Source organism: Protopterus annectens, chromosome 1.part1, assembly GCF_019279795.1.
Source record: "Protopterus annectens isolate FY-2018-M chromosome 1.part1, PAN1.0, whole genome shotgun sequence".
In the NCBI taxonomy this organism is placed as follows: domain Eukaryota; kingdom Metazoa; phylum Chordata; order Ceratodontiformes; family Protopteridae; genus Protopterus; species Protopterus annectens.
Genome location: NC_056726.1, coordinates 360,758,048 through 360,781,358, shown reverse-complemented (window position 1 = coordinate 360,781,358; position 23,311 = coordinate 360,758,048). Strand labels below are relative to the sequence as shown.

General features: G+C 36.3%; 1 protein-coding gene across 2 annotated transcripts in view; it reads left to right on the top strand.

Annotated features, from left to right (window-relative positions):
* Window positions 1-23,311, top strand: part of DRAXIN (dorsal inhibitory axon guidance protein) — a 902,970-nt gene that overhangs the window by 392,453 nt on the left and 487,206 nt on the right. For both annotated transcript variants that reach the window (XM_044075268.1, XM_044075275.1), the window contains exon 2: window positions 19,277-19,763. In XM_044075268.1, the coding sequence (XP_043931203.1) occupies window positions 19,280-19,763 (484 nt within the window). In that variant the 5' untranslated portion in view covers window positions 19,277-19,279. The remainder of the gene's footprint in view (window positions 1-19,276; window positions 19,764-23,311) is intronic.

Sequence of the window (23,311 nt, the reverse complement as noted above, 5' to 3'; positions counted from 1 at the left end):
AGTAGGCCAATTTTGTACCCTTAGGTCTGTATTTTAATTTGTGTTCTCCAAATTGTTTAAGATGTTCCTGAGTGTTCTGTTATGTAATTATTTGCTCATTGATGTAAACTCTAAACTCTTGCTACAATGTAGCACTATACTGTGTTACTCATGATCTACAAATATGCACCTATGGGCATGGGGCTACTATATTTGTTCTTGGGTGGACCTAAGTGAGTGGATATGGCTACTTTATGAGCTGTGGAATGCTGATCTCCAGCATAATGTGCCAAGGAGAGCAATATTTTCTTGTTATTCCTGTACAAGAACCTTCAGGAGCACCTAATAGGGCAATGTGATGAGCCTTGTCAGACAATGGATATCTGTCATGACCTTGACAGGATGGTGATTCATGCCAATGTCATCACCCATTATGGTAAGCAATGCTTGGATTGCCACATTCACCTGAGATGCTGCCACCCTGACATCCTTCAGTAGTGGGATAACAGATAGCCAAATGTGGTTGCTGTGCTGTTATCTTGTGGTATGGTACCTATTTTACATTTATACTTCAGAGGGCATCCCTAGTTTTCCAGTAGGGAAGGAGTATGATTTTAACTTGGTTGGATATAACAAAAGGTATAAGTTGCTCTCCTAACATCAGGTTGTGTATGAAATCTGTAACATCCAATTATACAACTGCACTTATATTGCTGCCATATGTGTGTAACCATTTTCTCCATATGTCATCCATCTACAAGCCTAGTTAAAGATGAGGCAGAGATAAGGCATTGCTCATCCTGTTCTGTTCCAGATGAAGCCTCTGTGTTCAGTTGCCAGTGGCTACCAGGGCTAACTCTCAGCAGGGAATAATGTTTCCTTGCTGGAGGTGACCTGGAGGGTTCACTGGTGCCTTCTGTGGCCATTTATTCTCTCTCTCTCTCTGTCTCTTATCTTTCCTACATTATGGTTACCAATTTTAAATATCAGCTAGTAATTCCAGTTGTGGATCAATGTAATAATACCTTTGCATAATTTCTTCATACCATTGTCTTATATTCCACCTTCAAAATTCTTGATTTATATTCCCAAAATTTACTTTAATGACTATGACTCTCTTCATTATTTTATATTTCTGAAGTACTATTAATTTCTCTGACCATTCTTTGCATTTCTCAAACATACTTTTTGTAACAGTATTTTCTTTTCCCCATTTTAGACATCTCAAGTGCCAAAACATATGCTGTGAACACAAGTTATAAAACTCAACCCCCATTCCCTACTTTATTTTACAAACCCCTTCTTTAAATAGGATTCAATTTTGACCATAATGCTATCATAATGTAATTCTTAACACCTTCTCTTTAGCTTCAGGTGACATATAGGTAGCACCCAAATATCCTGTCTTGTTTAACAGTACAACATTTATTAGATAGACCTTCTTCTAGAAAGATAAGCTGAATGACTTCCATAACTTTCCCATACTTTCAATTTCATCCAAGACTGGCTTCTCACCATCTCTCTTTTTTTATCAAATTGTTTTCCTGATATCATGACTTCTGTTTTGGACAAATAAATATTATCCACTTTTACTATTTCATTGAAACCCTTATGATTATTATTACTCAAAGCGAAGTCTGTACATTCCAAGAACATTTCCATGTTATTTACCAATTCTTCCATCCAATTTTTTATTCTTTGCTACCAAGACTATATCATCAGTATGTGCCGTAATTTATGGCACATATACTTTTTGTAAATATAAGAATCTTACCTTTGCCATGCACTTTATAATCTACATAGCAGTCACACTTATCACTAATGACTACTGTATACTAGTTAATTGGCAGCCTTGTCTAAATCCTCTATATACATTAATACTTCTGGTTAACACTTTCACACTTGCAAGCTCATACACTGCCCTAATAAATTTTGCATTCTTGCTACTTATTCCACAGCTGTACAATGCATGCATCCCACAACTATTTATATCCAATACTATCAAGCATTTTTGATATATCGTATACTGCTAACCTCTTAGCAGTTTCCTCATATAATATATTATCCACGACTTATAATAACCCATATTTCTTGTTCTGTCTTCCTTTCATTCCACAAATTCCCTCAACCAAAATCTCAGCTAATACTTTGTCAAATCTTTTTTGAAAATGTTTCATTATATGACTAAGTTTATAAAGGTCCTGGTGGTCATTAGCCTAGTATATGCCTATGGACCTATAATTATGTAATCTACATAATTCAACAGAATAGTTCTCCAGTTGGTCAACCATTCTTCTTCTTATTTTTCCCTATCAGCCAAACTGTACCTTTGCATAACTATTTTATTTTAATGCTGTCGTTTTCCAATCATGTAATATGTGAATAAAACAACTATTTTGCTCATAAGTCATTTGTTTATAACATGTATAACCCATCCCATCCAAACCAACTATTTATTTTTTCATTTATGTCTTTAATATGATGGCAATTCATAATAAGTTATATCTCCTTACTCTATGTGCCTCTGTGCTTTCTTTAAACACCTACTCTATCTCTCTTCTCAATTTATTTTCTGCTTTATATACTTCATATGTCAAACTCACCTAAAAATGGAGCTGTGGGCAACAGTACAGATGCCACATGGTGCCATGTAGAGGGCAGAATTGTACAGACCGACAGCTTTGGGCATGTACTATGGTGCACAGCATCCTCAAGATAGGAGTCCGCAAGCTGGATGCCATGGCAGGGTTAGCTACTCAATGGCTCTAGATGATTTGAGTATCTTGACTAAAGTTGCCAAATGGGCATGGGTGTTTGCCAGTGATAAGTGGGTTGAGGACCTGGCCTACTCTGACCTATGCCAGAGACCCATGCTAACAGTGGTAGGGGTATATGTACCCATATTGGCCAATGTGTACCTGCCATAAAGCCCAGTATCCCTGAGTCAATAAGCTACTGACCAGACAGTATCCATTTCCCCAGCTTCAGTGACCTGGGATAGATCTGTTGAGTGAAAACTAGATGTAAAATCAATCAACATGCCAAATGAACTAAGAATTGCTACACTCAGTGTAGGTTCACTGACAGGATGGAGCTTGGAAGTGGATGATATGATATTAAGGAGGAGGCTGGACATCCTATGCATCCAGGAGACAAGATGGAAGCACAGTGCAAAGCCACTTGGCATGGATTCCAGAGTCTACTACTCAGGAGGACAGGTTAGAAATGGTGAGGGAATTGTGGTGAGGGAGAGGCATCAGAAATCAGTGAGAGGTGTCATTAAAATTAGTGACAGACTCATGGCAATCAGCATAATGATAGGGCAGTATTCATAATCTCAGCCTATGATAGGGCAGTATTCATAATCTCAGCCTGTGCTCCACAGCAGGATTGTGACAATGAGGAAAAGAGTGCATTCATACAGCGGTTGTAGGGGTTACTAGACAAAGCAGGACAACATGAAGTGTTGATAATAGGTGACTTGAATGCACATATCAGGACAGACAGAACTGGATATGAGGACTGCCTGAGTCAGCTTGGATGGGGCAACAGGAAAAAAGAAGAGGCCATTCTAGACTTCTGTTTGGCAAATGAAAGATATACATAGCTAAAAGCATTAAACAATTTTAACTAAGCAAATTACATAGGTTAAGCAGCACAACAGGTGTTAGTAAAATTGACAGATTTACTATATACATATACATATACATATGTCAGCAACTGACAGAGTTGCTATATACATATAATATATATACTAGGCACAATGTGCCAAAAATTATCATGTGATTTATCAAGGTTTGTTCAAAAGAACTTTTGAATTCATTGTATAGATAGGAACAGTTGAATTGTAAAGGTTTGAGAGAAGGAGGAGGGAGATTGTAGGGCAATACTAATATAAAAGGAAAAATAAAGGACTATTAAGACATTTAGGTATTTGACATGAAGGGTAAGAAAAGGTAAAATAAAAAAATGAAAAAAGGTTATATTAGCATAGTGGCTTATGAGTGAAAAGAAAAAGAGAGGAAGTATATTATTTAGTAATGAGGTTGGTAAGACAAAGAAAAAGAAAATAGGAGATAGGAAAAAGGAAACATGATAATTTATGGTGGCCTATAACTTTGGGCACAGGAACAGATCTGATTGTTGAAGAAATATTTCTTCAAAGACAGTCTGAATGCTTTTAATGAGTCAAGGAGGGTGATTTCTGGGGGAAGGGCATTCCATATCCTAATAGTGGCACAGGAGTAAAGGTTCTGACTGGCTCTTTTGTTGGGTTTGATAGTGGTTAAAAGCTGTTTATTAGTGAATGGCAGATTACGGGATGGCATGTATGGTTGTAGGATGTGCTGTATGGCAGGGCAGCTGTTTTGTTTGTAAATTATTTTATGAGCTAGAGTTAGTTGGGTGGAATCAAGGTAGTGTTGGAATTTAAGCCAGTTTAATTCCTTAAGAGCTTGGCAGTGGTATAATCAGTAAGGTAAGCCAGTTGCAAATTTGGCAATATTAAGAAAGCGTGATTGGAGTTTATTTTTAAGAGACTGGTGGAAGTTGGTGAAAATGGGGGCCCAACATAAGAGTGATGGGAGCAGGAAGCTATTGGCAAGTGTCTTTTTGGTGGGCTTATCCATGTAAAGTTTGTGTCTATAAAGTAAAGTCTGCTAAGTGTAACACATGTAATTTACAGAATATAACTAGCATCTAATATACAATAAAACACAAACAACAAAAAACTATACACAAAGTTCACAACACGATATGCAATTAATCAATCATTAATATTTCTCTGATATTTTTTTCAAGTTTTTGCCATGAAAAAGCCTATGCATATGATTTGGAGTTCTATTATATAATGTCTGTATTTCCATATTACATACATCTTTAGCCATGCAAATAAATTCAGAAAAGAGATTACTCTTGCTTTTCCAATTTATTGTAATGATTTTCCTAGCTATGGCCTGAATTGACCATTAGAGGTGCACTTGAAGCTTTGGTATGGAATCTGAAATCAGAGCTTAAATAAAATCAAGGTATCTGATATAATACAATTGTCTGACCACAATGCTTTTACAAAATTCCTAAAATCAGACGAACATTTTATAATCAACCTACATTCAGTCATCATGTGAAACTAATCAGCATCCATAACCTCATCACATCTCCAACATTTTACTTCCATTTTTTATATATCAAAGCAATTTTATGTGGTGTTAGAAAAGTTCTATGTAAATATTTCCAAGTGAATATTTTTCAAAAAGGAGACAAAGTAATATAATTCACAGATTTTAATGACAGCTTTTTATTCATTTCCAAAACAATTTCTTTATTAATTTTTATTGAATATTCCCAAAAGGAAGAGTCAAAACATATCAAGTCCAATCTTAGAATTTTATACAGTGTTGATAAACAGGATTTGTTTTTTGATTATTCACTATTAATTTTAAAGAAAAAATCTAAATTTTTTGTTATAGCTTTATTATTCAAGTTTACTATTGGTTGCATTTCATTAATTATAAATTGACTTAATACAGGAATATCTAAATAGTTATTTTCTTTCATACTATATTTAGTCAATAAATGATCAATTGCAATTATTCTGTTTCCATCTAGAAATTGAAACCAATACTTAAAGTTGTTTTCTTCAAGATTTAGTACTTTATTACAGTTGAATGACTCTGTACAACCATTTGTGTACATAATATGGAATATCAAAATTAATAACAATTTAAAATGGTGATTGCTATCCATTATGTTATTAAACATGTTTAGAGTATAACTGACATACAGAATAGAAGTATGAGAACTTTTATTTGTGCACAATCTTTTGCGATCCAAAGGATTTTATTAATATTTGAGTTATAAATTGTATTTGTTTCAATTGTATTATTTGAGAATTAAAGTTCTTCATGTAGTGATTTCTAGTTTGAAGTATATGAATTATTTATCCAGTGACTTACAATATTTATAATTGCTGATTTTGCATGTAGTTCTGTATTAGGACACCCAATTTCCCCTTCTACCCAAGATTTAGTATGCCAATTAATTCCTATTCTTGGTTTTTGAGGGTACCATAAGAATTTAATTAACATGGAATCTAATTGTTTAATCATTTTATTGGATGGCATTAAGATTAATGATTGCATGTAATGTAATATTTTTGGTAGAATAACCATTTTTATTAATGTAAGTCAATCTTCCATAGTAAATTACAATTTATTCCATTTTTCTATCAATGTTAATAATGAACTTAGTAGAATTTTATAACTAATTCTTGTTGTTTCTTTTCAGGTTTTTTACAACAATTCCTAAATACTTAAATTGATTTATTTCCTAATTAAAGTCCTTGTAATTTCTTAAAAAGTTTTTTTTTATTTATTAACAATATCTCTGTTTAATTGTGATTAAAACTTAGAGATGAGATCTTTTCAAAGTGCTTTATTGATTTAATAATATGTTCTAAAGAAGATTGAATATAGCGAATAGTTAATAAAATATCATCCACAAATAGTTAGATTTTGGAATTATACTTACTGTTTATTGAAACCCCCCCTAATCTATTTATTTGACCTAATAGATGTTTCAAAAGGTTCTACTGATAATGCAAACAATAAAGAAGACATAGGGCATTCTTGCTTTGTTCCTTTAAATATTTTGAAAGAACTAGATAAGAATAGATCACTTTTGACATAAGATAATGAGTTGTTAATTAATTTCATTATCAGATATATAAAATCCACAGAAAAATTATATTCTTTAAGTACTTTACATAGGTAATCCCAATTAATTGAGTCAAAAGCTTTGTCATGGTCTAAACTTATAATTGAAAGTAATTTTTTATTTTTGTTTGCAGCATCTATCAGTGATAATAATCTAATAGTATTATCTCAAACTTTCCTGCGAAGAATAAATCCAGTTTGGTCTTCTTTGACCAATCCTGGCATCATTTATTTAATCTTTTTGCCAAAATTGGCATAAATATTTTATAATCAACATTTAGAACAGAGATTGGGTGATAAGATAAACACAGCTTTGAAACTTTCCCTTCCTTCAGAATGGGAAAAAGAAAATTTCCAAGAAGGAGTCAACTTTAGAGTGCTTTTGACCTCTTCACACACTTTTATAAGGGTTTTTAGAATACTATGGAGGACTAATTTTATATCTCAGGTATTATTCCATTCAGACCCGGAGCTTTATTGTTTTTTTAAATTTTTAATTTGTTCTAATTCTCTTAACGAAATAGTTTTATTTAAAATATTATTTTTCTCATCTGTTAATTTATGGTTTATATTGATCTTTCAGTAAATAGTTAATTTTTCATTATCAAATTTAATTTACTATTAATAATTAGTTCACAGTGTTTCTAAAACCTTCTAAAATATCTTTTAAGTTTGCTACTTTTATAATTTTATCATTAACTTTACATGTGATTTCATTTATCTGATTTAGACTGCCTATTCTTTTGAATTTTACAGCTAGTCTATGTAAATTTTTGGATTTATGGAGTAAAATTGAATTTTCATTTTTTCCATATTTATAGATACTTTATGGTTTAATATTTGTAAGTATTTTTGGTTTAACTCTTTTAGTTCAAGGCTTTCCTTTCTATCATCCAATACATTTTAGAATTTTAGATCCAATGCCAGGTATTCAATAGATATTCACAAATGTATAAAACGGTTTATTTATTTATCTCAATAGCCACCAAACCCATCATACAATTTTTATCTGAATACGTATGAATAACTTTGTGCATAATTGAAGATTTTTTCCAAAGTACAAGTGCACCTCTTCTTTTTGAACTAAAGTGAGAGTCAATAAGCACAGTGTAATCTCTGAATAATAGTTTTTCTAGATCTTTTTTAATAAATGCATTTCTTGCAAAAAAACTCTATGCGCTTTGTTTATTTTAAGATATTTAAATAGACACTTTCTCTTTATATGGTTATTAAGGCCATTAACATTTAATGAAAAACAATTATATGATAACATCTCTGAAAATAGACTTATGTATGAAAACCATTCTATGGTTTTGGAATAGGGAATAAACTTTATTTTTTATATCCTGCTGTGGACGAAATCATAAACTTAAGCAACAGTAAACTAGAAAAACAACTATATATGTCCCCTAACATGAAATGATATATTCCTGGTTTGCAGATATATTTATGCAAAACACCCATTTTCATTACTTTATTACTACCCATATCAATCCTGTTGCTTCCATCTCTAAAGAGAGTGTTATTTACCAGTGTATTAAAATCAATTGAAAAGGTGTTCTCAATTACCACATCTATTATAAGGAAATATACTAAGATATGATGAAATATTACAATATATTATAATATTTCTAGAATAGCTAAGTCCATTTATAAACATAAATTATAACATTTGAAATACAAGTTCAGGTATCTAAAGAACCCATTACTTGCCTGAATAAACAGTGCACAAGATCATTTCAATTGTTATAATCTCAGGAGAGAGAATGAGAAAAAAAAACCCTTGCCAAAATTTTATCAACTATGAAGTTTTGGGATTTAACTTATTAGCTGCATCTCAATACTAATTTACTTAGTGAAAGTCATATGTGCACTAATTTTCCAAAAAAACTCTTGATGGTGGAATCTATTTGCATACGTATTGATTGCGTTGGATGGCACAGTGGTGTAGCAGTAGCGTTGTCACCTCACAGCAAGAGGTTCTTTGGTTCGATTCTCGGCTGGAGTGCCTTCTGTGCGGAGTCTGCATGCCCTCCCTGTGTTCACGTGGGTTTCCTCTGGGTGCTCCAGTTTCCTCCCATGTAACAAAGACATGCATCTGGAATGTTTCTCCCTGGGCATCCACTGAAAATTGGCTTTGTCACCAAGTTGGACTTTCCTGGTTAACAACTGTTAAATAAAATAAAAATAAATAAAATAAAATAAATACAATACAATCAGCAAGACTGAACATGATCATAAATAATACAAAGGTTCTGCAACCAAATGTTCTAGACAAATAATATTAGAATATATAGCTTATTCCCAAAATGTATGCAATAACAATGCAAGAATAAACATCTGAATAAGATACCAAAAGAAGAATGCAAATGTAGTACAAAACAATGATCTATCTGTGTAATTCAGTTTGATTTTCCCAGTATAAACAAGAAAAATGTTTTTTAACATAGTTTTAATCACTTCAAGCTTAAATGTGAAATAGAACTGCACCATATATTTCTTATTGTCTGTAATTACTAGTTTTTTTGCTATATTCAATAGCTGTTTATATTTGAGTTCATTGGCTTTGTTTTTATTTTTGCGCCATTGATTCTAGTAGTTATTTGGTGGCTTAATTAGCCAAGGTGCATGGTTTAGCTTAGTTCTTTTGATTTGAATGGGGGCTAGTCTGTTAAGGGTATTTAAGAAGACTTTATTGAAGTGACTAACTGCTTCTTCCAAAGGTAATATTTTAGTAGAGTCCATTTCATAGATTTTGGCATATTATTAAATATTTGTTGGTTAAAGTTAGCTAGATTTCTAGATGTATTGTAAGTATGAGGTTTCACATCATGAATGGGTGCTCTATAGGTATATACTGGTGAGTGATCACTTAGGATGTTAGGGAGGGTACCGGTGTCTGGATATTTATGGGGGTCTGTGACTATGATCCAGTCCAAGGTTGAGCATTGTTGGTTGTTTTGCATTTGTGTACAGTTGGAGATAAGCTGTGTTTAGCCATGCAGATTTATGGTATTTATTGGGGAGTCAGATATTAGATCACTCCAGTTAATGTTAGTATCACCTAGAGGGATAGTTTCATTGGCTTGATTTTGGGTTGCCCAAGAAAGAAAGTCTTCTAATATAGGAATATTTGGCCTGGTGGAATATACAGAGCTACAATGTTTAATTGTTTGGATTTGTTTATTTGTAAGGTTGCTATGATTAGTTCAGTGCTTTGAAAAGATGGGACAGAGTTGGAGATAAACGTTATTGATAAATGGTTACTGCATATAAAGGTTATGCCACTGCCCTTTTTGTGTGTTCTATCAGTTCATAAAATATTGTACCCTGGGGAATAATTTTGGTATCTGGAATATGAGGTTTTAACCAGGTTTCAGTTGCATCTATTATATCAGGTGAGTATTGTGACAACCATGCATAAAATTCAGTAATTTTGTTGCAGATACTATGTGTGTTTAATGTAATGAGTAGTAGTTCTTTTGTTGAGAGAGAATGGAGGGATGTTTGTGGAAGAGCAGGTTCTGGGTTGGGATGAATATCCCCAGACATGAATAATTTAGGAGAAGATCTAAGAGAAGAGGGAAATGGTTGGATTTAGTGGTATGCTTAGGTCCTATGTGGATAGTTAGCTTTTGTTTGGTGGTATAGGGTAGGATTTGAGTTTTTGCAAAGTGTGTGTTGAGAAGGTTGAAAAGGGAGGATGCTATATTAGAAAAACTAAGTACGTGGGTTTGAGTAGTAGGGACTGAGTAGAGGTTTTTTTATGCAAAAAGGAGGCACTTGGCATCTGAGTGATGTGGCTTGAGTTAGAATGCCTAATAATGTTGAGAGCGCTATTACAACCATGGTGAACCTTAAGGAAACTGGCATGGTTCAGTAATTTTGGGTGGAAAAAAAAGTAGGTTCTAGATTAATAAGGCAGAAGTTGTGTTGAAGTGTAACTTGGGGGGGTGGTCAGTAGAATAGTAACTGAGATGTTGAAGTGGTAGTATGAGATGTTAATTGGGCAATTAATCTAGGGGAGGGGTTTAGTGAAGTATAAATGTATGAAAAGAGGGGTTGGGTGGGAATGGGTGTAGGGTAGGGGAGTGGATTGAGCCCGAGCGAAGTGAGGGTTAATGGAGTGGGCTGAGCCAAGCTGAGAAACAGATCCAGTAATCAGAAAAAAAACTATATGTAAAAGTAGAAAAATAAGAGTGCCTTGCCCAAGGTCAGTGAGTCAGTTGTAAGGATTTTTTTACTTTATTTATATTTCTTTTTACTTTCTTTTGGAATTCTTCATTGTTATATTGTTTTGGCAGGGCTTCTGGTCATTCTAGAGACTCCTTTTTATTTATTGCGTAGGTTTTGTTATTGTTTCTCTTTTTTTTTTTCTCTTTGCACTAGAAGCAATGGTCACTGCCAATTTGTTACAGAGAGTTCTGAATGAAAAGAAAGGTGTAAAGGACTTAGTTCAGGGGGGGAAGCAGGGAGTGGGCTTTAACTAGAGAAAAACTCAAAGTGTATGAACCACTAACTAAAATAATTTGAAATATCTAACAAACAAAGTAAATCCTCCAAATACATTTAAATTGTTAGAGTTATGATTTGAGAGCAAGTATAGCAAATAATACTGGACAACAAACACTTGTAAATTGGAAGGCAATTTAGAGGATGCTCGTACTGCACGCCATGGTTATTCCAGGGTTCCCGAGCTTCACACAGTGGGGAAAACACTTTGAATTTGTGATATGTAGGACAACTTGTAAATTGGAAGGAAATTTGGAGGGTGCTCTTACTGTATACCACTGTTACTTTGTTTGGGGTACCCAAGCTTCCAACAGTGGGGAAAACACTTTAAATTTGTGATATGCAAAACAGTGACAGGCACACTACAAGCTGGGTGCTCTGGGATGCTACCTAAAGCACTACAGGGGTGATTTTTTTTTTTAAAAAAAGGAAATAGGTGATGCTGAAGAAGAATGGCAGCACCTCAAAAGAGCATCTGTAAAGACTACAGAACAGGTAATGCAGATGAGTGAGGTATGGAAAGAAGGCACATAAGGAAAGCTGGTGGTGGAATGTAGAAGTTCAGAAAGTCATTGAAAGAAAGAAAGGAGTGCAGAAAAAAGTGGGAGATAGAAAAGACAGACCAGGCTAGAAGGAATACTGGTTGTCTAAAATGAAGCTAAGAAAGCAGTTGCAATAGCAAATAACAAGGCCTTAGATGCACAGTATCAGCTTCTGGAAAGTGAGTCAGTAGATGACATAAAGAAACTATACCAGGTAGCAAGGCAAAGTCAAAAAGATAAAGAAGATAGTCAGACATCCTTCATAAGGGATGCCAGCAGCAACCTGCTCACCAGTCTACAGGACATCAAAGGCAGATGGAAGGAGTACTTCCAGCAGCTTCTGAGTGAAGAAAAATCTACAGAAGCTGAACTGCCCCAGACACAGCCTACAATGAGAGAAGAGAAGGAGTCCACCATAGAAAAAGTAGGAATAGCACTGTGATGTCCCTCCTCTGGGCCAGTAATCAGGAACCCTGAATCCTAATCACTGACACTGGAGAGGGACATTCACTTGTAATACAAATGGATACACTCAGTATTTCCAGATGCAGACCTCTCTGCATCAACCACAATTTCCCTTAAGAGCACAAAGGCAACAAAGTCAGCCCGGGGTCTAGATTTCTTTATGTCTGCCTCCTCCGGGGCCCCAGTAAGGCTCCACACTAGCAGAGTTATATGGCTAGGTCCTCAGCTGAGTGTCCAAGCCAAGTTCTCCAGCACCCTATCTATGAAACCAGTGCTTTGTGTCCCTGCTCCAAGTAGCTGGCACACACGCACACTGTGAGATTTGATTTCATACACAGACACACACCTGGGACAGGCTGGCACATATTTACCTGCTGTGACCCCTTCTGCCCAGACTACAGGGTAGTTATCACTGCCACCAGACACTACAAAGCCAGCCACCTAAGGCTCTTGCAAGGGTACCCAATTATACTGAGTGAAATTAATATTAATATAAATGGTAATGTTGCCAAACAGCCAGGCTTCAAGGGTGACCACAGTGTCACCAATAGATATAAGTACTCTCAAAGCTTAAAACATTCTCTAAAGGACTAGCCACAATGAAAAGTTTAAATATATTTAATAATTAATAATAAATATTATAAAAACATGAAAATATGAATTATCTATTTGCAGTAAACACCAGAGTTTCAATCACAGGAAATATTAAAAATAACACAGCTGGAAAGATTCACACAGTTACAGAAAAACAATACTTCACTATTCCCACTACATTTTCCTGACTGATCTAGAGAATTACTGTTCCTACTTTCTTAATAGAGCAAGATGAAGTAGGTGAGGGATACTTCTATATCAGGTTCAAAGAAACATACTGCCCAGAGACTTCAGTCTCAGCTAGTATTAAAATATTGTTTCTGTACAGAATTACTTCACATACATCTGGTCATCTGACTTCTGGTCCCCATGCAACCCCCCATTGCTAGAAACTGCCAGGATTTAGCACCTACATGTCAGTAATACACAAACAAGAGCATTGCTCAGATCTGGTGCAAAGTCATAAAACAATTACAAACTTCTACTCCTCTTACACAGACTAACAAACCATGCTTCTTACAGACATTGCATCTCCAGCTTCATTAAAAACTGTGAGATTACATCTTTATGGCCTAGGGCCAGTAATTTAATTTCTTACTATTTCTCAAAGTTAGCTAGAGCTGAGCTTAGCCTCTTATCTTCCAGTATCATTTGTTAAAACATATACATTTAAACAGTTACAACATAGTACAGTCTGATATACATGTATATTTCTTTTCTGTCCAGCAGGGCACACTGCTGATACATTTTTAACACAACCAACTTTACAAACACATTTTAACACATGTATCTGTACAAATCAGTTTGATATACAAATGACATACAATTCTTTACAAAATTCCAGCTTGCTGTGCTACTTCTCCTGGCATAGCTGGCAATACCTCACATTGTCACAAGCTCTAAGAAAAATGAAGTCAGTGAGAGCAACAGTCTCAGATGAGGTCACATCAGATAAGCTAAAGATGGTGGGTGAGAGAGGAGATGAATGGCTGCTGATGGTATTCATAGCAATGTGGCGAGAAAGGCATATCAATGGTGACTGGAGAATAGGCATACTCATGCCAGTGTGTACAAGAACAAAGGGAACATCCACAACTGTGGGCAGAACAGAGGTATCAAACTCCTGTCACATTGCTTGAATGTTCTGGAGTGGGTGGTTGATAAACAAGTACACTAAGTAGTAGAAAGTAAGATGGGAGATGGGTAATTTTGGATTCAGGACAGGGTGCAGCACTACTGACCCAATGTTTGCAGTGAGGCAGATAATTGAGAAGAAGCTAGAGATGAGAAAAGAGTCCAACTGAATATTCCAAGATGTGGAGAAAGCATATGACATGGTCCCAAGAAAACTGATTTGTGCAGTCCTGGTGATGGTTCAAAGTCCCTGAAACATTGGTAGAATTAGTGCAAGCTATGTACAAGAATGCAATGACTCAAGTACGAACAGTGTTTGGTCTCACAGAGGGGGTTTCCAGTGGCAGGGGTTGTGAATTAGGGTTCATCTCACAGTTCAATACTGCTCATGCTGGTGATGGGATACATTAGCAAACAGTTCAGAGGGGACAGTTGCTGTATGCAGATGATATGGCATAAAGACAGACTGTGAGCAAGAACTTCAGCAAAGGATAGGGGAATGGAATGCAAAAATTGAAGGCACACAGGAGGAAACTGAGTACAGATAAGACAGCTGTAATGTCAACAAATTGGGGAAATCAGAAGAAGCTGAGAATTGAGACAGAAAAGAAAACAATGAAACAGGTTAACAGGTTCAAGTATCTGAAAAGGGTGGTTGAGAAGAAGGGAACTCTGAATGAGGAGTTCAAAGCTAGAATCAGAGGGGCTGCAGCCAGATGGCACAGAACATCATGTGTAGTATATGACAGAAGAATGTCAAAGAAGTGGAAAAGTAAGGTGTACAAAACAGTGATTCAACCAGTACTACTGTGTTGTACAGAACCTGGGCAGTAAAGACAGAATAGTTGAGGAAGCTAGCAGTGGTAGAGATGAAGTGCCTGACATGAGTAATGGGATGCACACTGTGGGACAGATGAAGAAATGTGGACATAACAGCAGAATCCAAAATAGCTCCAATTGCAGAAAAGAGAATAGATCACAGTGGCACATATGCAGAAAAGCAGAAGACAATCTAGTGAAGAAGATTTGGGACAGACAGGAAGAAGGCAAGAGGAAACAAGGGCATCCAGCAAAGAAATGGATGGATTGTGTGAAAGAGAAGACTTGTGACAGTTAAGCATGAGTGTCAAAAAAGACAGGAGAGAGAGAGAGTGAATATAGAGAGATAGCAACCACTGACACTGTGATGCCCCTGAACTGGCCCAGTAATTAATGGGCCTCAGTCCTCATCACTGGCAACAGTGAGGGATGCACACAATATGAGGATGACAAGTACACAAACAGTAAAGTACAATTTCCCTTAAGAGCACACAGAGATCAAAGTCAGTCTGGGGCTGGCTTATCCCTCTTTCTCCAGATCCCCAATAAGACTCCCCACTGGCACAACTATAGGGTTAAGGTCTCAGCCGGGGGGTCAAGCCAAGACCTCCAGCACCCTCTCTGTCCAACCAGTGCTTTGTGTCCCTGCCCAAGTAGCTAACACACACACACACACACACACACACACACACACACACACACACACACACACACACACACACACACACACACACTTTGAGATTTGATTTATATACAAACACACACACACACACACACACACACACACACACACACACACACACACACACACACACACACACACATACACACATGGGGAAGGCTGGCACAGGTTTACTAGCTATGTCCCTTCTGCCCCGACTGTAAGGTAGTTATCACTGCCACCAACCCCTACTTTTCAGCTACTTAAAAGCCCTTACAAAGGATGACCAATCCTACTGTGTAATGTTACTATTCTCCAAATGGTAAGTGTGACCAAGACTAAGTCTTAGGAGCAGCCTGTACAGTGTCATCAAATACATATGCAAGTACTCTAAGAGCTTAAATATCTCACAAAGTTCAGCCACAAAGATAGGCTTAAATATATTTAATAATAAATAATAAAAGAACAAGACAATACTTAAACAACACAGTAACTGCAGAGTTCAGAATCACAGGAAATATTTTAAAACAACATTGCAGGACAGTCTCAAATAAATACAGAAAACATCTAAAATAGTCTTTACTATATTCCTATCTATATCTAAAAGATTTCTAAATGATACAAACCACCCAATGTTACAGGCACCTTTGCATAAAAGTATTCCAGAGTATCCACAAAGTAAACACAAAGTCCATGAACTGTACTCTAGACTTACTTACAGAGCAACATGCAGGCTGACGTCCAGATGATGGATGTTTCCGCATCAAAGACAAGATACAAAATGCACAGTCTTTCTCTGAGACAGTTCCCAAATTACTATCAAACATTACTGCTGGGTCAACTTGGATGACATCACTCTTTGTCACCTGCCTTCAGTTCCCAAGCTAACAGATACCAACAGACTTTTATCATCTCTGTGTGAAAAGTACGTATCTCTGATAGCCTAGTACCAACCTATGAACCTATAGACAGGGGTCCAGGAAAGTAAATAATGTGGGAAGAAATAGCCAGGGAATTGTTATGGCTAGGCTTGTATAGGCCCTAGGGCTGATAGCCTAGTACCAACCTATGAACTATGAACCTATATGCAGCTGGTAGGAAGCAATAAAACACTTTACATTTTAAACCTAGTAATTAAAATTACTTTCAAGACAATATAAAAACTTCTAGCTCTAGATATTGTGTCTGCTTGCTGCATTGAAACTGAGAGATAACACAATCGTAAAACATTTTGATTCCAACATATTTTCTTGAAGTTTTTCAAGTTAACTCTGTATGTTTCAGCTTCTACTATTAAAATATACATTTGCACAGGTATATAGTTTATATGCATTTCTGTTCTTTTCCAGTAGGGTACACTGTGGTTATATTATTGAATCTCAGTACATAGCATACAGTTCTGTATAATTCATAGCAACATTCACAGATGACATAGAATTATCTACAAAATTCCAGCTAGCTGGGCTGGCAGCATCACAGACACGACACCCTGACCCCATGTAGAAAAAATGAGAAAAAGGGGATCGATGATGATGATGATAAATAATACCCTCTTATAATGTAACTTACCGAAGTTTTCAGTCTAAGTGAGCTTTTCATATGGTGCTAACAAGATATTAACAGTAGATACAGGGCTAGAACACCCATCTGTGTACATGAAGATACATACTTTCTTACTCATTGGCTAAAACAGGATGAGAAAAAAAATCTCTTAGTGCAGAGTTTGGATGCTTAGATGTGGTACAGATGCCTGAGAAAGAGTATGTATATGGGTGTATGTTTGTGTGTGCATATGTGTGTGTGTGTGTGTGTGTGTGTGTGTGTGTGTGTGTGTGTGTGTGTGTGTGTGTGTGTGTGTGCGGACATGTGTGTGATTGTGTGTGTGTCTGTGTGTGTCTTTCTGCTAAATTACACCACTGTCTAGCCTTAAAATAATTAAGCTGGCTAGAACTTTCACACTATGTCTTCATCTCTCATTTAGTAACTGTTCATAAATAACCTAGAAGCCACAAAATTGTCCTTTACTAGAAACCTTAGTGGAACTTTACACCCCTGCACAATCACTCCACTCCACAGATGAGTCCCTATTAACTATAACTAAAACCCACAGCTCTGCTGGTCTGTAACTGTATTGTAATTACAGCTCCAACATCTGGAATTCGATTCCTACCACCATTACTACCATCAAACAACAAATCAACCTATCCAGATTCAAACATTGGGTAAAACACTACTTTAAAAATATTTGGCTCTGCACTTACACCTCCCCAGACTAGTCTACCTTGACCCTTACACATCTACATTACCTCTATATACCTCAACAAATGTCAGTTTCCTGCTGTCTTCTATCTCTTTGCCCTTAGTGTCACTTCTGTTTTCACTTTTCTCCTGCCAATGTTTTCCCTCCAACAAAATTCCATCTTATACTCTCTACCTTTTACATCTACCTCCATTTTACAACTTTCTTTTTCTCTGTGTCAGCTAATAAATATACACACTACTCACAATTCCTTGACTTATCTTCACTTTCCAGTCTTTATTTCCTCACCACCAGTCTGCTTTCTTCTTATACCTTCCACACCTCCAATCTCATATTTCTTCAATCCATAAATGTAAACTTGTAAATTGATATTTAAACCTATGCCAGTCTGTCATATATTAATATGCAATGACTCTATATTTTACTTATTGTAGTTTTTCTCAAGTGTAGCTAGCTGCCTTTCAGTTATATTATGTCCATATTGTAACTTTAAGCTTACAATGTCCTGTATTGTAAAAAGACTGCCTATTTTTAACGTGAGCTTTTCTCCCCAGGCCTCAGCTGAAATGGGGCTACTATGGCTTAATTGGATTACGCCAGCCAACAAAAGTAATTAACAAATACATAAAATAAATAAAAGTAGACAACAGCAATTATGACCTACCACAAAACTGTTGAAACTTTTCCCAAATGAAGCATTAAAGCAGTGTTACTCCAAGAGAAAACAAATAACAGGCTGACTCTAGCCAGTTGACATGTCAATGGACGGCAGAGTAAATCACAGTAAATAGATAGATGGCAGAACCAGAGGAAGAAAATGATTATTAAATGTTATATTATATATTATCTTATATGTGAGATAGCTGCTGAACTGAATGTTAAAATAAATCTGGTCAGATCCTAGTGCCACTCTATTTGCCTGTTGGTATCTCTAGCTTTTTAGATTGTACAAATTAATAGCTACTGTATTGTTATTGCAACACAGAAAATCTTCTATCAATGCTAATTGTTAAACGGTATCAGTATTTAGCAGTTACCATCTTAAATATGCTAGGTAAGTGGTTGTCAGTTGTACATTAGCTGTTATTTCTTAGTTTCTGGCTGAGCAGCCTAACATACTGCATGCATCCAATATTTTTGATTATATGTTGCCCCTGAGAGGAGTGTACAGCTATTTTCTTTTGTTATGACTTTATGGACTATATGTCTGTGTCTGGTGATTAGAGCTGCTTGTACAGTTACCGTGGAGCTGTACATATTGTAACTTGAGCTTTGGTGTAAGTATTGGGCAGTTCTAATAGAATGCTCTCTGATACTGGCCTCGTGTTCATGGTCAGAATCAAGCATCTACTGACCTGTCTCTTTCTTGCCAGAATGTGGTAAGTATCCTTCATTAAGGTTGTTTCCTGAATGAGTCAGAGTAGAGAAAATGGAATAATGGTGCAGAAAATATGGAGTAAAAATAATTAAATATACAAGCTGACATTTCCTTAAAAACTTAGGTGTTAGGCATACAGTCTTGTGTTACTCTGAAGCTATGTTTGTGAACGTAAGGTGCAGAAAACACTCAAACTACATAAATGTATTTGCATTTCAGGTAATGGCACAGATTCTGGCTTTCAACGTCTCCATCCTGCCTCCTCTTGTCCTCCTTTTCATTTTGGTGCTTCATGGAATTGGTCAGATTTGTGCCTTAGAGGGAGGTCAGAGGAATGGAAAAGTCACTGCACAACTGCCGGATCCTGTCAATAACCTTCAGGACCAAGAGCTTTGGTCTCAACGGCACAGAACAGGGCAACATCGGAAACATGGGGGACCAAAGAAAGAGAGAGTAAATGTCATGCTTTCTAAAGTTTTAATGCCTGGAGAGGACAGTCCAAAACCACAAACCTTAACTCCAGTCAGGCTAGCAGGAGAGGGCACAGAAAGAATTGCAGAAGACACAGAGGACTTTCTGAGATTTGATTTCCAGCATCTGGATGAAGATAATCGTTCCTCAGGCTTGGAGTCTGGAATGAAAGGAAAGAAGCACAGCAAGGAGAGTCGAAAACATCAACGGAAAGACCGTGGGAAAGCCCAAAGAGGTAGGTGATATTATGGTGCCTGTGCAAAAAGTGGCTTCAGCATTCATTAGAAGTGGATACTGTTATATGTGCATAACGAACTTAGAGATAAATCCTTCCTCTAATGCCATAGCTATATTCTGTCGGAGACACATAAGAGGGGCATTCATAATTTTGTATACAGCCCAGTCATACAGAGTAAATGCACAATCATCACATTCATCAGAGTTATTTAAACTTGTAAAACTGGTTTATCTGACAGAAACCTTACATATGCAACCACTTCCCTGAAGGTATAGTCTTATATTAGCACACAGTAGCAGTTTCACTGTATCATGTTCTAAAATAGCTTAATATTTTCACATTTTTATTTTAAATTTGTAAAAAAGTACAGTTTTAAAAACTTCCTACCCTCATATTAGTGTGTTAAACATTCCATTAGTGAAATATGTGCAGTAGTGAATTAATTGTCCTAAACTAATTTAAAAAGAACCTCAGCCTAAACTCTGAATTGAAACAGCATACTTTGAATTATAGTATAATTTTTCATTCCTCTCTGCCATACAGTAACTTGTCATGGCTGACCGGTTTATGACCTGTTACCTTGTAGTACATGTGCTAGTATTAGTTGTTAGGACAGAGCTAATGTCACTCCTTTCCTGTCTCAGATACTAAGGTGCATACTAAGAGCTTACCAAGAGTGCCAGACATGCTTCAAATATTTGTGATGGTTTTCTCCCTGCAGATGTTTTATTGTTGATTTATTTATTGCTTTTGTTCACCATGGCAGCCCAATGGAGTTGTGGCAACCTCTTTTCAGCAGAGGCCCGTGGAGAAAAGCTCCAGTTACAAAATAGTTTTATACAACTGAGGAAATGTGTAGCTTAAAGTTTCAGTATGGACATACAATAGCTGTAAGGCAGCTATACTAGAAAAGATTTGCAGTCAGTAAAATATAAAGTCATTGCATATTAATGCATGACAAATTGGTTTATACAGTGAGGTTCAAAGTGCCACATTACAAATTTACATTCATTGGTAACAAAAATAAGAGAGAGTAGGTGTGAGACATAAGAGTAGAAAGCAGAGAGGAGGTGATACGAGTAGAAAGCAGGGTGAGGAAAGGGGAGTAATGTGTATATGTTTTCAGTGATGTAGAGAAATTTTACTTTGTTGAGGTACAGAGTGGTAATGTAGGTGTGTAAAGGCTGAGATAGTCTAGCCTGGGGAGGTGCAACAGCAGGCACATGTTTTTAAAATGTTGTTTTTGCAAGTTTTTGAATCTGGATAGTTGGTTTGTTGTCTGATAATTAATGATTATTTTTTTCCTTCTATATGTATACATACATATATCTATTTTAAATATAATTCAAAAATGTTACTTTATTAAAAATGCATTCTATTACTGACAATAACAGATATCAAACAGATTATCTAGTATTTCCAAGTGCTTCAATTTGAGTCCAAGCAATACTCAATAATCTCAATACAGAACCTCTATGAAGCTTCATGTCTTGCACTCTTTGTTCAAAAAGATTACAATCTCAAGCACCAGTGGAGCTTCAGCCATTTAGCTGCACATAAAACTATTCTCATCTTGCAAAGTATCCTATAAGCCTAGCTTTCTTCCTGTCCCTCATCCTTGACCTTAGTTTAGCCTGCTTCATTTCTGTCATAATTTCGTGCACTTGAGTTGAGTCAAGCTGAATCACAGTTTCCTATTTATGAGTGATACATTTCTTTGCTACCAACCAGATCAAAAGTGCCAACTGACTTTTCAACTGCCCATACTTAACAGGATCTTGGCTGCAATTAAGCAGAAATATTTACCTTATAATCTTAATCACGTCTGTAAATATCCCTCCACAGTAATTCTTGCAAATATTGTTAAGTAGTCCTAGCCCTGTGCACTCCCAGAAAATATGTGACCACATACTTTCTTGGTTCTCAGCACATCCCCAGCAATAGCTAAGAACTACTGGGTTCACCTTATGCAGCTTTCAGGGGCTATAAAATATCTATGCAAGCATTTTCAACCCAAATATCCAGAAATGTATCAATTTTATCACATTTCTTGGTACCAGACACATCTGCCACCACCATCACAGTTAGTAATAATTTCCAATCTACCTTCCCATAGACTCTTACTCTCATTTACCAAATCCATTATCCGCAACCCCTTTTTCCCATTTCTTGCACACAAGGTCGGGGTGTCACCTCAACAGTAACAATCATATAGAGCTGAGGTTTACACTTCCTGGTGGATAGCCCTTTCATGGTAGTTCTTCCATAACACACACTCAGACCTATGGCCAATTTAAAGTGTCCGGTCCACCTACTGCATGTCTTTGGAATGTGGAAGGAAACCAGAGCACCAGAAGAAACCCATGCAAACACAGTGAGGACATGCAGACTCCACATAGAAGGCACCCCAGCTAATAATTGAACCAGTGGACCTCTTGCTATGAGGCAACAATGCTATCCGCTGTGTCACTGTGCCACCCCTCATTTCATTTACCAAACTCTTATGATTATTTTTTAAATAAGAAAGAAAGAGGCTATGAATAGAGTGTCAGACAGTGTTAATAATAAGCAGCAAATGCTGCTTACATTTATTCATTTATTGCCAACTAGGTTTTAGTATGATACAGTATGTTTGCTAAGTATGAGTGAGGCAAACATTTCTTCTCCATGATGCGCTAATAGAAGATGCCTAGTAAGACAGTGGAGATAGTAATATATCAAGGCTACCTTCAGTAGGGATCCAAAATGATGTGTTGCCTGGGATCCCTAATGTTTTGCCAAATGAAAGGTTGTCAAACTGTAATTGTATCAAATGATAAGTGTTGAGGGTAAGAAATGCTGAATGCTAAAATGGTCAACTTTGATGTATGTGTATGTTTTAATGTGGTGAGTGGCAATTTGGTCAAATGTGGCTGTATTTATGGGTCTGATACCAAACTTTCTGAACATACCATAACCTTTGTTACAGGGAGAAATAGTGCATGCTTGCATGTGAGTTTTTGTAGGTTACAGATAGAACACAGGTGAGGGTAGGAGCCAGATTTAGTGTGGTGTGTGTTTTATAGCGTTTCTGATGGATTGGGAGTGTCTGTAAGTGTTTCCAAGTCAGGTCAGAGTTAAGGCTAAGGAAGGAGATGTATTTAGTATTACGCAGGTGTTGTGCTGTTTTTGGTGTGTGTCTGAGTATCTTGTGTAGTGGTAGTGTTACAGGAAGCATTTTTCTAAGGTAAGTTACAGGGTTGAAGGTAGGGGCAGGAACAAGGTTAGGGTTAGCACCCAAATCTTGCCTCTAAATCCAACCCTGCAGTTTACCATAGAAAAAATCTTTGATACTACTACCATTGTATGGGCAAATCTGGACTGAATATAGTGTTATGGCTTTAGTTTAGAGGTCACAAAAGGAAAGTGCAATTTTTTTCTGTTTCTTATTTTCAGTTATTTGGGTTTTCAAAATGAAAGCAACAGACTAATCAGTTTTGATGTTTTTCATTTCAGTCTTTTGTCGATTTCATATCCAAGTAGAAATTTATTGAAGGACACTGTGT